This window comes from Meles meles, chromosome 14 (assembly GCF_922984935.1).
Source record: "Meles meles chromosome 14, mMelMel3.1 paternal haplotype, whole genome shotgun sequence".
NCBI classification, from domain to species: Eukaryota; Metazoa; Chordata; class Mammalia; order Carnivora; family Mustelidae; genus Meles; species Meles meles.
Genome location: NC_060079.1, coordinates 83,775,527 through 83,791,967, shown reverse-complemented (window position 1 = coordinate 83,791,967; position 16,441 = coordinate 83,775,527). Strand labels below are relative to the sequence as shown.

Here is a 16,441-nt window from a genome sequence, read left to right as displayed (position 1 = left end):
GGGATCCCCACGAGGGCCTCGGCCAGAGGACCCTGGGGTCGCGACCCAAGCCTGAGGCGGACGCTTCACCACCCGAGCCACCCGGGCGCCCCCAGTGTGCCGCTGGACAAGGACCCTGCATCGCTCCGCGACGGATGAGCGCGTGTGTCCCCGCGCCCGGTCAGGTGCTGGGCTCCCGGCGCAGCCCCGAGGCCGCGTCCTTGCAGAGGCGAACCGTCGGTCCCTCGGTTTCCTGACCGCGGCCTCAGGGGGCCGCGCTGGGAGGCCGGGTGGGCTCGCCTGGCCCTGACGCGGTGGTTCCTCTGGACCCAGATGTGCCACCGCGGGACGTTCGCGGAGCCTCGAACAGCTGCCTCCAGGCCCGGGCGTCGGCTCTCCCCGCGGGGAAGCGCTGGCTTTGGGGCCCACCATGCTTTCAGAGACGTGCGGGGTTCCCGCCGCGGGAGCTCGGGAGTCAGAAAGTTCGCTCTTCTGTCTGGAGCGCGGGCGGGAAGCCCACTGGATGGTGCTCGGCCATCAGCCTCCTCCGGCCGAGGAGAAATGGCCTGGGTCGTGTGCGGGATGCCCGGAGTGGGGAGTGGCCCGGCGCTGCGGCAGGTGTGGCCCGACCGTCCTCTTTACGCACCCCGCATCTATACGTTGGGTCATCTGTTATCTGATTTTTTAAAAAAATTTAAATACAGAATACAAAGTAAAATCTCACACATCGGACTCTACAAATCTGTAATCTGTTTTTTATGAGAACATTAATTTCTCTAGGTTACAAACTAATGCAATTTAGGCAAATTTCTGCATTGTCTCTCCTAGCCAAAGCGAGTGGTTTAGTCTATTGACATTAAGTAAGAATAAAAAAGCAAGAAACTTTCTTATAAATTGAATCTTTGAAACCTTTACAAAATAAGTATAGTAAAAAGGACATTAAATAAGATCCTATTAACTAAAGTTTTTAAAAATACTTTGGCCATACCTTGGCTTAAAATATATCTCTACATTATCTTTTGGAAACAGTCTTGCCAATTCTGTCAACAACATTGTGGTAAAGGGAATCTACCCTCTAAGGGAAGGCTGTTCTTAAGTATTTAAGAACTAGTTATTTATTGTGTTCATTTATACACCATGATTTTGTATTGGTGGTGCAACCGTATGCTTTACTTAGCTATTCAGGCGTAAAATCAACATCTTGATCCACGAAACACCTGCAGTATCTTGCTTAATTTCTTTCCGTGAGTGACTGTACATGTTTTAAGAGAATTAATGGTGTTTACCAAAAATAGGTTAAAATTCAGTTATTGATTGAGATTGATGGTGTTTGACCACAGCTTTTTCAAATTACCGATGTCAAGCGAATTGTGGGTTTTGTAAAACCTCCGCTTTCCCAGTTTTGCACTATATAGTATGGGCAGAATTGACTTGTCATGTTTCAGCTCCTTGGAACTGTTCTTATCTTTTGGGTTCTGAGCATGATTAATGATGTCTTGAAATTATTGCTGCACGCTGAGGGAGAATGTTGTTAGCAATGCAGCGTAGCCAAGTCCCTTTGCCGGAGCGAGAGGAAACAAAATCTTTTTGACATCAGACACCTGTGGCTACAAACAGAGCAGGGCCCCGGACCGGGGACATGGACGAGTTGGTAACCATGTGGCCCCACAGACTCAGGCTCATGTGAGGAATAAACAATATTCCAAGCTGGGAAAGAATTAATATCATATATATTAACTAAGAAAAAAAACCAACCTTGTGCATCAGATAAATGAGGAATTTCTTTAAAAGAGAAAACCTATTCTAACTTTTTAATACCCAAGAAATCCTTATTTTCCATTGTCCAATTTAGCCTCAAAAACAAGAATGAGATAATTATGGGTCATGACTGCTGGGAAGGGAAAAAAGTGACCCTGCATTTTCTTTCCCTTTTAAGATATTCTGTGGCTTCATAGGAAATGCATTTGACTTGATGGACAGAAATCGTGATCGTAAATGGAAACTATCTGTGTAAATACAGGCGGTCCATGATCCCATGCTCAGTTTCTGATGCAGCGCAGAGTAGGGGAATTCTCAGTCAGATTTGATCCTTCACCAAATCCCGTGGGAGGCAGGTAGCATCATCCCATCTGGAAGATGGCAAACCCAATGCTCAGAGAGTCTCAGCGGCTGGTGCTGGAGGCCGAGGTTCTCCCCACCACACAGCATTATCCGTGCCCTCACTGAGACAAGAAGGTGGGAACTGAGATCTCGTCTGCTAACCCAGAGCAAGGATGCCTGTTTTGTAGTCAAGTTTGAAAATAGGATCTCCAATTCTTTGTCCTCTTGGTGGGCTTATATTATTTCCTTGGATTCTTTAACACTTTGTTTCTTGATTCACTCCTGAGAATATTTAATGAGCACCTACTGTGTGCTCTCTGTGCTAGGTTCTGGGGAACAGGGAATGCCGCCGGCAGGACACCCATAAAACCTAATTTTGGTAGATAGTAGCATTTAACCTACTTTTTTTTTTTTTTAAAGAAAACACACACACACACACACACACACACACACATTTTCTCCTAATTGCCAATCGGCAGTTTTTCTCAAGGTTAAATCTGAAGGTTATCTTGCATGCCTTTTGTATTATTAATTGTAATTACTATTGTCAGGATGTTTCTTTTGCATTTTTCTTATTTACTATTAACACAGACTCCAAAAAAAATCCCTGACCTGGATCGTGGCGCTTCCTGACTTTAATGTGTGCTGATTTTGTTCAGGATGCACGCATTTCCAGGACCTCATCACATACCCACAGGCATTTCCAAGTTCAGGTGAATGACATCCTCACTAATGGTCTATTTAGGCACTCTGCTCTGATTGCCCAAATTCAGTTCGAGTTACTCAAATTGTTTCTCAAATTCACTGATCGCATAGAACACATCTCTTCAAATCTCAAGGTTAGCGATAGTGGAAATAGAGTAAACTGTCTTTTTAAGTAAAAGATATATTTTTTCCCTGTCCAAACTTGGAGAGCTGCTTACCTCTTGCTATTTGTTAATGACCTTGTTATTTTGTTGTCCATCAGTTATCTTCCTGCAACCTCTCACCATCCCCCAAATCTTTAAATTGTGATATTGAATTTTGATAAGTCGCTTGGAACTTAAAAAAAAGAAAAGTTGCTTGTGCTGGTGAGTGGAAGTGTAGCTCTTCCCAGGCAGGGTCATTCTCTCCCCCACCCCAGTGCAACTTTGTAAGCATTCATTCATAGATAGACTCCCTGTGTAGGGTCTCTTTCTAACGGTGGCTTTGCTGCTCCTGAGCACTGCCCCCTCCCCCCACTGGCCCGTGCTGAGCTGCGACTGGATTTTGTCCCCTACTCCCTGCAGTGCGCAACACAGACAACCTGCCACAGCCACCGCGAGGGTCTGAGCTGCAGTAAAGCACCTTTTCTGCCTGTAAAACACAATCTCTACGTCTGTTTATGAGAAGCATAATGTATAGTGATAGGATTGGATAGAGATATTTGTGATTCTGACTTTCATGAGAACTCCATATCATGAAATCAAGTTTTTAGCAAGGGAGATGTTAATCGTCTTTTCTGGAAGCCATAAAAATTGGGTGGATGTTTTTTCTTCACAGATGACAAATATCAGGAGAATGGGCAAATTTCCTTATATATATGTTTTCTATAAACTTGCAGTAGAAGGGACCAGAGAGAAGAGTTTAAATAAGTCCTCCTGGCGGTTGGGTCGTTGGTAATACTTTCTTAGAGGCCCCCTGCTGCCCTGGCTGTACCTGTGTCGTGAGTGTTTTGTAGGACTTAAAATTTTTCCAGGGTGTACTATTTCTGTGCAGTCATTTAGAAAACTGAACTCACCCTTTCTTCCCTGTATTACTGTTCGGTCCAGATGCTGAGCTCACAGAGTGAACGGACGCAGCGAGCTGAGAAGTAGCCGTCATTCATGTCACCGGTGCGGTCCGTGCTGTCACCTGCTCCCCGGGCCTTGGTGTTGAGGTTACGGCTTCGTGCTTAGTTCTAACTAGAATTCTTTCTTTCCCTGGGTGTTCTGTCTCTTAGGCCTTATCAGCCTGATTTCTCCGAGCTGTGCCCATGCTAGTATCTCGACGGCACTGAATAGTTAGTGTATTAATGTAATGAACATTTAAGAAGAAAGGCTGGAGGCTTCAGGTTCAAGGCGGGTCTGATGGGAAAACAGTGTAGTCCCTTAGCGGCCCCTAGTGGCGGGAAGCTGGAGCGGGGGGGGGGGGTTCCCTCCAAGAGCTTCTCAGAGCCCCTTCATGGAACGGGTCAGTTAGATGCAGTAGTTTTCTTCAGGTCGCCTGTGTCTAGGAGGTCTTCCCTGAGGAGGGGTGTTCAGCTGAGCTCCTGGGGCTGTGCCCGGGTGCCAGGGATGGTACGGCTGGAGTAGGAATGCAGACGTTTCAGGTGGGAGCATCTCTCTCTGAACCTGCCTGCACAGGAGGGGGTGGACAGCCGGGGCGTGGGGCGGAGCGGGAGGCGTGGGCTGTGCAGGAAAAGCCACCAAGGGATGTGAACCTCCTCACCGAAATTTGAACGTGTTTATTAGAGCGTGAGGCCAGGAAGTACACGTGTTTCTGGAGAACACACCGCATTTGGTTGTGGTTTGGCGGGAAAACGCAAGTAAGCTATCGATCAGACGACCTTTATCGGGCAGCGTAGACGCAGGATTTGAACAAATCCGCCCAAGAGGCTTTGGAAAACAGTTACCACAGTATTTTTCTTATTTCCAGTTTGGGAAGTGACTCCTTCAGGGGAATGGCTTAAATGTTTATACTGAGAAATATTCTGAGCAGATTACTGCTTCAGAGGAAGCATGAATGAAAGTGAGTTAGGCTGGTTTTTCAGAAAGACTGTGAGAGACACACGAACGAAGCAAACGTCCTCGCCTCCAGCTAGGGAGGAACGTCAGGAACTTTCTGTAAGTCCCGAGGATCTTTGGAAGATTTTCAGGTGGGATTTTCGGCGCTCAAGTGTGCCTTCCACTTTAGAAAGTGTTTTCCGCTCGATCAGTGAAGCCGAACAGTTTGCTCTCGATGGCTTTAGCGGAACAGTTTTAGTTTTATATTAAGACAGCACTTAGAGCTCTTCCAAGTTTTTGGGTTGAATGGCCGTTCTTTGGGAAGTATTTTGTAAAGAACTCTTTGCAATTCTTTGTTTCTACAAGTTGATGTACAGAGTGGACTTTTGTAGATCAAAGTATCGATCTAGGGTTCGCTTCTCTGCGAAAGCCCAGTAATCAGAAATGGATTTGTGCACCTACTTCCTCTGTCCCGTCATTTGGCTTGTTTTGTGTTATGCATGATTTGAGCCATGAGCCCTACCAGTGAGCTTCATAGCAGTGCTGAGACTCCCAAGAATTGTGCTAGAATTTACCGTGGGCTGAAGTGTTTCAATGTTGGGATTTATCCAAAGGAAATCTGTGCTTGAACATGGCGACTTGGAGAGGGTTCTGTGTTAAGTGCTGTATCTCTGGGCTCCGAGGCTGACAAGCTATCGCCTGGGCATGGGTGGGCCTTATCTATGAGCTGGATCTTCGTTGCTGGCCCAGCATTTCCACCCAGGAACCCTGCAGAATGGGCTGTGCAGGTGGGCAGAAGGGAAGAAGGCCTTCGTGCCAGCTCCCACTCCCACGGCTCAGCACGCCGATTGGCCCCATTCTCCACGCAAACTTGACCAGCTGCAGCCCCAGACGTCACGACAAGCCTGGCCGTGCTCACATGGTGAGAGGCGGGTGGAGTCTTCTTGCCCAGACCAACCTTAGCAGAGGCAGGATGCGTCCCGAGCGTGCCTAGGAAGAGAACGGACCGGACAGCACCAGGTCATGAACTCAAAGGGCATGGGTCGGGGGATTTTTTTTTTTTTTCTTTTTTACACCTTTCGGATTCTTCTCTTCCTTTGAATTTGTAAAGGTGGGAAAGTCTCGTTTCTAGGAACAATCTCTTAAACACTCTTCTTCTCTCCCTCCATGTGTAATTGCTACAGCTCTTAACACATGTTTGCTGGAAAGGCACAACGTAAGGGTTCTGAATATTGACTTTCAAGCTGAACATCACCAGGGCTGGAGAGAGAAAAGCAGAGTTCGGAGAAGAAAATAAAGATTAGTTGCCATGCTTTCTGACCATGATTGCTTTACTCTCTCCTGCTTTAATGTTAACATACTAAATGCAAGAAACAACAGTACTGATCGAGGGGTTACTGGAAACAGTCTTCGTGTTATGTTTAATTCATCAAAGAAGCACAGTATACTTTACGTTAACATACGTACGTTCTTTTAGCGATCCGTGTACGTGTCCCCCGCAAAGGAGAATCGGTGTACACGGCCTCCCCTTAGGAGAGTGTGTCGGCCTCCAGCTGTGTGTCCCCTCCCGCCCCTCCTGGGCCGCCGGCCAGCACTGCCGCCATGATGTCAGGCTTCTCAGTGTGGATGGAGCTCCCAGTGGGACCTCATCACACAGTTTTTCCAGGACCCCGTGACACTTCCCACCACTTTCCCAGCAGGGTCGGCATTCAGGAAATGGTCCTGCAGATGTTGATGGTTGTTGGGCTCAAAGAATCGCTCTTGTGGAATTTTTGGCCGAATCCCCACGCCACCCATTGACTGACTGTGACCCATCATCTGAAATCATTTCCCCATCACTGAATTCTTGGTGAGCTCTGGCTCCAAAAGCAAATGCTCTCATTCCTTCAGTCATTTGCAGCTTTGCATGGAAATTGAAATCTCCAGGCACCCATGACAGAAAGAAACAGCTGGTCCTATGTCATGTCCCGACCACGGCTTGCTCTCCCTGCGGCTGCTTCAGCCACGGGCGCACGTGTCGGCCAGGCTCCGACGGTGCCCACGGGACTTTAGGCCCGGGAGAGGGCCCCGCTGCCCAGCTGCCCAGCCACCGTCATGCGCCGTCCTGTTAGTTTCTGGGGGGCATGTGCACAGTCTTGCTTTATATCAGCGGTCATGTTCACCGCTGCTTGGTTCATCCCATCACACATCGATTTTACCGAATTCAAAGATGGTACCACACACTGTGGACAAACAAAACGACATCCCTGCCTTTAAAGTGTTTACTTCCAAGAGATGGAAACGCAGCCACAAAATCTAGTTAACATCGCTTGTTGGGTCTGTTCTCCTTCGTAACAGATGAATCCAAGCGCGTGTAGCCGCACCGGGGTCGACCACTGTGGTTGGCCCACCCGGGGCAGCGGGACACTTCCACTTGTGGGTCGGTGCCCTGCAAAGACCTACGGTCATATTGTTTCAGATGTGAAAAATTAATTCAGAATTTAACTGAAAGAATGTGACCCCATGCTGACCATTGAAACAGGCACAGTATGGTCTCTGATGGTAAGACCCAATGCCTGCTTGTTTGTTGGTGGGGTTTGTCGTTGGTAATTATGTAACCCTTCAAAGTCGGAAGCTTCACATTATTTCAAAATTAACCATCCCGGGAACTTCATTTGAATTTGGATTTCTGATGTAGACAGGAAGAGGTATGGCTTTAGCGTTTGATTTCCATTATGAACTTGTTTCCATAAGCATTTAAAAGGAAGGGAAATGACTGATATTATAACAATCTTTTGTTTCCATATTTTATGATTTTTTTAAAAAAAAGTATCTCCTTGGTTTAGATAATACATATTTTATGCAAAATTTTTTAAGTTGCTCCATCCATGAACTCTATTTCATGCCCAATTTAGAATGGCTAATTTGGATGCCAGGATGATTCTCCGTGGCTGTATTCTTTCGTCTTCATAACGATGGCATTTTGTTCTTCCTCTTTAAATTCCGAATCCCATCACGGAGGCCGCAGGGGCGACCGCTGTATTGCCGGCACGCCCACTTTTTCTGTAACTAGCATCACACATTGCACCGGTGTGGACGAGTGAAAGTGCTGAGTGCAATTGCATCAAAACGTCGGTGTGACATTTTACCAACTTCCCTTTTCTTCCTCCAGAGAACTGTTCTTGACCCGGACACACGCTGACGGTGGGCTCTGTTTGTGCCCCGCATGAGTATGTGGCTGCCGTGTTTGGGACCTTGCCTTTAACACAGCATGGGATCTAGATGACTTGGGGGCTATTTCTCAGGGGCTCGGACTGTACACGTCCTGCCTTAAGGTCCAGCACGTGGGTGGCCACCATCGTGGTCTCACTGTTGTAGCTGCGTACTCCGGCTGGCACACCAGCAGCAAAGCCAGCTCTGCTCTCCCCGCAGCGGCCGTACAGGAGAAGTCACCTGGCCCGCACCCAGTGAGTGCTGTTTGCCAGCTGACGGTGCAGATGTTGGAACGTTTCTCCTGTCTGCTGGTTCCGCGCTGGTGCCCGTCATTGTCTTGGACAGGGCACGGGCTATTAGGTTATTCATGTGCACTTTTGTCTGAACAAAAGAGTGGGAAAGTTAAAAAAAAAAAGCCGTGGGAGATAAGCAGAGCCACGTTCGTGGAGGAGTCACTGCCTTCTTGGGTACTTAACTTCAAAACTCTTGGGATACACGGATTGCTTAAGTGTTCCGGTGACCCTTAGGAAAGAATGTGTTCTTGTGCGCAAGCGAGCACTGGCAGTCAGATTTCAGAGTTCTGTTCCCGGCAGCGGGTAGGAGGCACCCGGTGACATGTGACAAGTCAGTTAAGCATCAGAATCCTCGTGCCCCCACCTGTGAAATGGACGTTAAAGGGGATAGGTTAGTGCTGGTGAGTTGTTTAACTGTTTGCTGGGAACTGGCTTGCTCTAGTGACCTAGAAAAACTACGGACTGTGGGGCAGGCTGACCTCATTTCTATTTTTGGCTTTAGCGCTGACTCAATGAGAAACTTGTAAGAATCAGCTAATCGGGCTCCCGGCCTCCATGCATTCCGTGGTTAAAATGAGAATGAAAGCCTTATCTGCAGCGGGTCTCATAGCCATAGAGCCAGATACTAATTAAGTACTAAAAATATACCGCTGCAAACGCTGGAGACTTACACAGATGTGCCTCTCGCGTGTCCTTCCGATGCCCTGTCAGGCTTTTTGGGGAGACACAGCGCAGTGTTCATTTTGTTTTCGTAGCCGGCTGTTTGCCGTTCACATCTCTTGTTTCGGGTAGAATTTTCCCACGTCCGAGGATCAGGGAGGAGGTTGGCACGATGACAGCGTGTGGTGTCTCTGTGGTCAGCGGTCTCTGCGGCTGTAGCACACTCTTCCTAGTTCAGGTTAACAGTGAACCTATGGGAGCCGCTTTCCAGGGGCACCAGTCCTGGTCCGGGAGAGCTTTTCCTCCCCAGCCGTCCCAGGTCTTCTGGAGCAGGCCCTGGCATCCCGTGTGAGGTCCTGTGCTGAGGGCTCCGCTCCCTGGATGCCGCTGTCCACGGGGGTGTGCCCCGCTACGGGCCTTGATTTCCTTTAATCCATTTACTGTTTTATTATACCCGCTGGGGTTGGCCGTAATCCCCTCCCCGTTGATTCACACGCTGTTTCTGGACTCTCGACTCACACCTCCAGTGAGTCGGCGGTCCGTGCAAACACAGCGGTCGGAGTCCCATGTGCAGAACCACATTCTGCATTTTAAAAATGCAACAGGCAGTGAATTTGCCAGCAAGTCCCAAGCCAGGTGGTTGGGAAAGGAGGGCAGCGCCTGGGGTCCTCGCCCCGTTTCCCTCCATCGGCGCCACGGGGAGGCGCTTCTCGGGAACCCGCGGTGACCTGCTTTTCTGGGGGTACGTGTGGACGCTGTGGAATGTGTGGCTTGTGGGCTTATTCTCACCTTGAGCTACGAGAACTGAGAAAGTACCGGGTGCTCCGCCATCCAGAGGACCTTCTGCTTCAGAGTCTGCTGGCGATGGCTGTTCGCTCGACCCTCGGTCTCGTAAGGTTGCGTTAAGAGTCCACAGGCTGTAAAGAAAAGAGGTTTTCTTGATTTCGTATCGTGATGATGGGTGCTTTTCTGTTGGCAACCTGACTATGGCAGTCTTCCTTAACAACCGCGGAACCAGGTCACAGGCTCACCGATGCCTCTGGGAGAAATGCTGTGTCCAGGGCGGGCGTGGACGCCTCTTCACTCCACGCTCTGCGCTTGCTATATTTTTGCTTAATTTCTTGTGCTCACGTGGCTCAATAGACCTCGGTGCTGTCCTCTTGCCACCATCCAGCCTCACTGGCTCCTCTCTCCTCCTGATGTACTTATTTTTTTTTTTTAAATTTTTTTTTTAAGATTTCTTATTTATTTATTTGACAGAGAGAGATCACAAGTAGGCAGAGAGGAAGGCAAAGAGAGTGAGAGGGAAGCAGGCTCCCCGCCGAGCAGAGAGCCCGATGCGGGACTCGATCCCAGGACCCTGAGATCATGACCTGAGCTGAAGGCAGAGGCTTAAACCACTGAGCCACCCAGGCGCCCCTGATGTACTTATTTTGCGTTTGTCCTTCAAGGGTCAGCCTGGGGCTCAGAGCCCCAGCCTTTCGGACCAAATAATAGTATTCTAAAGATAATGTTTCTTACTTTATTTTTTTGCTCTGTGAGGGCAGAGACCGTAGTTAAATTTGGATCATACCTTCGCAAAAAACGTGCTTTAAGGACACATTTGAAAGCACATCATCGGGCTGCGGGTCGCTCAGAGAAGTGCCTGCCTCTCGTGCTGCGGCTCGCACCGTGAGCCCCGTCTACACAGCTCCTAGGAATCGGAAGGAAGAACCGACTGGCGGTCTGCTTACAGGGTCTGGGCGCCGTGCCTGCTGCTGATCGGATCCCACTAGATGACTGAGCATGTGATCGATTCAGTGAGAAAACCCCAACTCGTCCTTATTTTAGTTACCTGATAAAGTATTTAGCATTTGGCGTATCGTGCGTGGAAAGCACGTGCCGGGGTTGGGTGTGAAGAGTTCTGTCCTCGGAGAGCTTCAAGTGCGTGGAGAGAAGCCTCCGGAAACAGGAGTTAGTTGGCGGCGTCGGCGTTCAGGTGCCACGTAGACTTTCGCGGTGCAGGGCGGCACCTGGAAGGGTGAGTGCCGACTACTTTCCTCCGTTTCACCCAACCCGCCTCCTCTCTGACCTGCTGCTGCTCCTCCACAGGGCGAAAGGGGCCTCCCGGGCTTGCAAGGTGTCATCGGGTTTCCCGGGATGCAAGGACCCGAGGGGCCGCAGGGGCCACCAGGACAGAAGGTAAGCTTGGCTGTGTCCTGGGGCCGGAGGTGTGGGTTTAGGTGCTCTGCACTGTTCTCATGGGGGCGCTTCTGTCTGCTTCCAGGGAGACACTGGGGAGCCCGGGCTGCCCGGAACGAAAGGGACAAGAGTGAGTACACGTGTGACCAAATCTGTGATGCTGTGGTGAGATGTGACCCAGGGAGGCCCCCCAGAGAGGGCTCTCTGCCCCCTCCCGCCTCCCAGCAGTCCTCGGGGCGTCCCCTCCACCCCTTCTCCTCGCCTGTCCCATCGCCTGCCTCTCTGCCCGGTGCTGTGACTGCGCGGGGCCCGTGGGGCCAGCACGGGGGACGTGAGTGCTGGCCACGGCTCCGCCCCAGCCTCGGGCCGGCTTCTCCCGCATGCTCTTCCTCACGGGCTCTCATGGACCTGCTTTACTTTGGGGGCAGGGAGATGACCGGTCTACGAGTCACTGAAGGAAAGGGCTTCCTTGGCTGTGGGAAGCGGCCGCGTTCAGAGAGCTCACCTTGCTCTTCTCGCTCTGCCGTGGGCTTGTGCTTCCCCTCCTGGGACAGGCATAGATGAAGACCTCTGAGAGCAGGGTTTGAATGTAGAGAAGCAGGAGGACGCTCTCAGCATTTCCTTCTGCTGCTGTTACCCAGCTGGGGGGCAAGTAGCTGGGTCTTCTGGGGCAGGAGGCCGCCGCCAGGGCCCCGAGCCGCTGGCGAGGAGAAGATGCAGAGCTCCTGGAGGACGGACTTGGTGCTGTTCCCCCGGGGAGATGACTGATCGCACGAACTCTTGTCCCCAGCGATCTGAGATTTTAATGTAATTTAAATCTACTTATACGTCCGTAACTTAATGTGTTTACATGGATATGACGTATATAACATAATATAATTTAATAAACAGTATATAGTTTCCCTAGAAATCACAGGGTGTGAAATGAGGACAGTCACTTTGTGAGGGTGTGGCCTTCATTTTAGAAGTGATTCAAGTCAATGTTGGGTGTAGACGTGCTGCCCCTGTGGGCTGGGCCCAGCCACCTCTCCCGCTGAATGCCCGTGTGCCGGGTGGGGGGCTGCGGGCACTTAGCCGGGCGGGTGTGGTGTGAGGAGATGAGGCCCTGTGCTCAGTGTCTTCTCTCGTTTCTACCCTTACAGGGACCCCCGGGAGCATCGGGTTACCCCGGAAACCCAGGACTGCCGGTACGTAGAGAAAACGCACGTGCTTTCTTGGTGAGACGCTTGATGGGACTGACGGCGCCATTGGGCAGTCCTCTTTGGGCAACCTTTGTACCTTCTTAATTGCAGGGTATTCCTGGCCAAGACGGTCCTCCCGGTCCTCCAGGTATCCCCGGATGCAATGGAACAAAGGTAACTTTGGGACAAAGACCCCTCCCTCGTGCTCAGGCTGCCCGCTTCCCGTGTTGAGAAGTCGGACGGTGCTGCCCCGCGAGCACGGTTTTACCACCCCAGCTGGACAGACAGCCCCCTCAAAGCACTTTTTATCTGATGGGGAGCTGCACTTTCCCCATATTTCGTATTCAAGAGAGATGGAATTTTGCCTTTCTTTTTCGTGGGCTCTTATCCTGTAATTGCTTTAAACATGGAATTCCTCACCTCTTATCTGTTGCTGACGCAGATAAAACACCGATGTTAATCCGTGTCCCTGTTCTCAGATAGTTGTCTTCTGTTGTGAGGGAGCCCGGAGAGCAAAGCTGGTGACACATGGTTTTTACGATGTGATCTTCACCAGCAAATGATGTCTCTCTGAAGGGGGGCTGGGGTAGCTGACGGGCACTGGGTGTGACGTCCCGTGTGCCTTGCGCCCGACTGACCCTCTGCTGTCCCCTAGGGTGAGCCAGGGCCTCTGGGGCCCCCGGGTTTGCCTGGATTCGCTGGAAACCCTGTGAGTATAGCACTGTTTCCGCTAGAATTTCCTCCTTCGGTTGTAATTCTTCTCTTCTCGCTCCCTTCGCTTTCCTTTCCTTGGACTTCCATCTTCGCGCGCATGCCGTTTTGAGAGAAGTGACGCGGATGCCACTCTTCTCTTTTCCAGGGACCGCCAGGGTTACCGGGAATGAAGGTACGTTCGCACGCATTGCTGGGTTCATTGCAGGAGGAAAGCGGGGGCCAGACAGACACGTTCCCTTCAGGTCTCCTTGGTTGACTGATTGCCAGTTTAACGTGTTCGTCTAACCTGCTCTGTTCCACGAGTATCTAAGTCATAGGCACAAACTTAAATTTCAGGGTGTCAACTTGAGACCCTGGGCGCAGTTTCTGAGGAGGAAGTAAGCAGAGATGGGAAGCATGGTGTGGTAGTGAGTATTAGCTGATGGGATCCAGGCCAGGTTAATTCTCTGCATAGACCTCCCTGAGCTGTGGGACAGAAGTGCTCAGACGGGTATCATGGTGTCACTTAAACACAGGAGTCTTGTCGTGTTGCCTGTAATCTGGAGTCACTGTTGTAGAGTCTGTGATTCCTGCAGGAAGGCCCCAGTTCCGTTAGGTTAGCTCCTTGGTGTCCTGCCACTGCCCCCTCCTTATTCGGAGTGAATCCATGGCTTTTCTCAGCTTGACTGCCCCTCTGCGTCAGGGTGGGACCCAGAACCCTCTGCCCATGGTGAGGAAGGGGCGCTTTGAGCCCCTCCTGCTGTGGCACCCGGAGTGATGGGGTCCCTGCTCCGTGCCCAGTGGGGGCGGTTGCTCCATCCACACTTGCACAGTGAGCCGGCATGGGGGTTGGTCCCCGCAGGTGCTTGGCCATGCCCTGGCCCCTCCGGCATTCTTCCCTGGTCGTGGGGGAGCAGAGAATGCCGCCTGTGAGTCCTTCCCTGGCGGTGGGTGCTGGCGTAGTGGAGTTCCATGGCTCTCGCTGACCTGACTCAGGGTGCGTGCCCCGTGCCGCACGGCGGTTCGAGAGCAGGGGCATCTGGATGTTGGGAACAGTCCTGCAAAGGGGACACTTCCAGTTTCTCAACAGCCACATCAGAGACGACCACGTGTCTGAGTGAGGTTGCGTGTTCATGTGCCCCCGAGTCCAAGAACACCTGAGAAACATGATCGTCCCGTACCATGACCATCCCATTTTAGTCGGGGCTCTGCGGAGCACCAGAACCAGTAGGGGTGTGTGTTTGTGTACATAAGTGTGTGCGGGCACAGCTGTGTGACCCGGCAGGTGTAGTTTGAGGAATCACATGACTGTGGAGGCTGTCAGCTCCCAATCTACAGGGCAGGGCGGCCGCTACAGACACGGGGAAGAGCCAGGGTCCCAGTTCAGAGGCTTTCTGGAGACAGAGTTCCCTCTTCCTTGGGGGAGGTCAGGTGTTTTTTTTTCTTTTCCTTCATGAGGCCTTCCACTGATTGGACAAGGCCCACCCATGTTATGGAGGCTAATCTGCTCAGAGTCTCCTGATTTAAATGTTTATCTTATCATAAAAATACCTTCACAGCGACATCCAGACTGGGGCTTAACCAAATGTCTGGGTACCGGGGTCTGGCCAAGTAGACACATAAATTTTACCGTCCCAGCCTGCTTTTATAAAAATGCTCATTCTGGGGCTTTTAGTGGAAGATAATCCTTACTGCAAGAGAATGCTCGGAGCCCGTGGCCCTGATCTGCACGCTCCCTCCGTGTGTGGGGGGTGGCTGCGGGCTCAGGCTGAGGCTCCTTCCACCGGCACCTCCGTCCCGTCCAGCAGAGCCGAGCCTGCTGCACTAGACGCTGGGCGGTAAGACACTAACAGTGACTGGGAGGCAGGCAGTGTGTATGCTCCAAGCATAGACAGAGCCTCGATCCCAGATTCCACGTCCATAATGCACGCCGCTTACTCGGCGGGTTCTCAGTGTCTTTATAGAAATAGCAGTATTTGTGACTTTGTTTTCTTTCTCCATCCCCTAGGGGGATCCAGGTGAAATCATCGGGCATGTGCCTGGGACCCTGCTGAAAGGTGAAAGAGGATTTCCCGGACCCCCAGGAGTGCCAGTAAGCATTCGCTAAATCGCTCTATGCACTCGAGGCGTCTCACCTCGTTCCCATCTAATTCTTCTGTGTTCAATAACTGCAGGGCTCGCCAGGACTGCCAGGCCTGCAGGGGCCTGTTGGCCCTCCAGGATTTACCGGACCACCAGTAAGTGTTGGGGGGAACCTCTCGGAGTCACTCATTGGAGGAGCAGCTGTGTTGAGGCACGGAAGTAAATTCGGTGTCATCCCAACTTGACGCAGTTGTTGCGCCGGGCTGGGAGAACGAGCTGCTTGCTGGGGAGAGTCAGGCACTTCGGACCCATGTATTCCAGAGACCGGGGGAGGCTGTGGCAGCGGTGATAGTCGCGGTGTCCCACACAGACAGCACGCTCGTTGCTGGAGGGCCTGGGCGCCCGCTCGGTACTGTGGCCCGAGGAGGCCAAATTCAGAGATGGACAAGGCCGGCTGTGCCTGGAGATGGACGTGTAGAATCAGTCATCCCGGAGGGCCTGGCTCTGTGGGCTGTGGGCGCAGACCGGGCAGCAGCGGGACGCTGTGTTGTGTCTGCGATAAGGACTGAGCTCCGGGACATCAGCCCCCAGAGAGACACCCACCCCCACCCAGGGCTCCCCTGTCTCACTGGCCTCCTGCACGGCCGGTGGTTCCCAGTACAACGAGGGCCCATCTCCTCCCACTCACACATTTTGAGAGCGCAAGAGAGTTGATATGAACGAGACTTAGCCATTGGTTAAATGTCATGTTCACCGGCAATGAATAATGTTCCCCAGATGGTAGCATATTCTTGCTAGCCTGCCTGACGGTCCTTAAGGGTTTGTCAGGCCTCCCTCCCTCTCCCTTCCTCTCCCTTCCTCTCCCTTCCTCTCCCTCCCTCTCCTTCCCTCTCCCTCCCTCTCCCTCCCTCTCCCTATCAAATCCAGCAATTCTCCTGTCCATTCTGGCAAATGTAACCTCTTTTATATTCTTGCAAATAAATGGACTCACTTTTGTCAGGAATGACTTTTTTTTTTTAATGACTGAAAAGCACTCTGAAATTTTGTTGCAAACACAGGAAGGTTTTTCCTTCACTACGGCCTATGCACTTGAAGAAATCATTCAACTTTTTAGATAAGGAGTTATATCCAAAGTGGGCGAACACCATTTCTGAACTGGAAACTCTAGGCTCTCAGAGTTGGGCTGAGAATTTCATTCAGCGTCTCTGCTCCTGACACGTTCATGGATCAGGGGGTTTCACAGGGCAATGCCTAAGATTTTGAGGTGTTTCATCCCTGTTAATTATTATCCTGTGCTAATTCCTAGTTATTTTCCAAATCTTATAGATCCAAAGCACAGGATAAATTTAAATCCTTA

At 51.0% G+C, this 16,441-nt stretch overlaps 1 protein-coding gene across 1 annotated transcript in view; it reads left to right on the top strand.

Annotated features, from left to right (window-relative positions):
- The window catches only part of COL4A1 (collagen type IV alpha 1 chain), a 131,920-nt gene that overhangs the window by 68,877 nt on the left and 46,602 nt on the right, over nt 1-16,441 (top strand). Inside the window, exons 3-10 of the mRNA XM_045977872.1 lie at nt 11,039-11,128; nt 11,214-11,258; nt 12,271-12,315; nt 12,421-12,483; nt 12,965-13,018; nt 13,169-13,195; nt 15,011-15,094; nt 15,177-15,239. Of these exons, the coding sequence (XP_045833828.1) occupies nt 11,039-11,128; nt 11,214-11,258; nt 12,271-12,315; nt 12,421-12,483; nt 12,965-13,018; nt 13,169-13,195; nt 15,011-15,094; nt 15,177-15,239 (471 nt within the window). The remainder of the gene's footprint in view (nt 1-11,038; nt 11,129-11,213; nt 11,259-12,270; nt 12,316-12,420; nt 12,484-12,964; nt 13,019-13,168; nt 13,196-15,010; nt 15,095-15,176; nt 15,240-16,441) is intronic.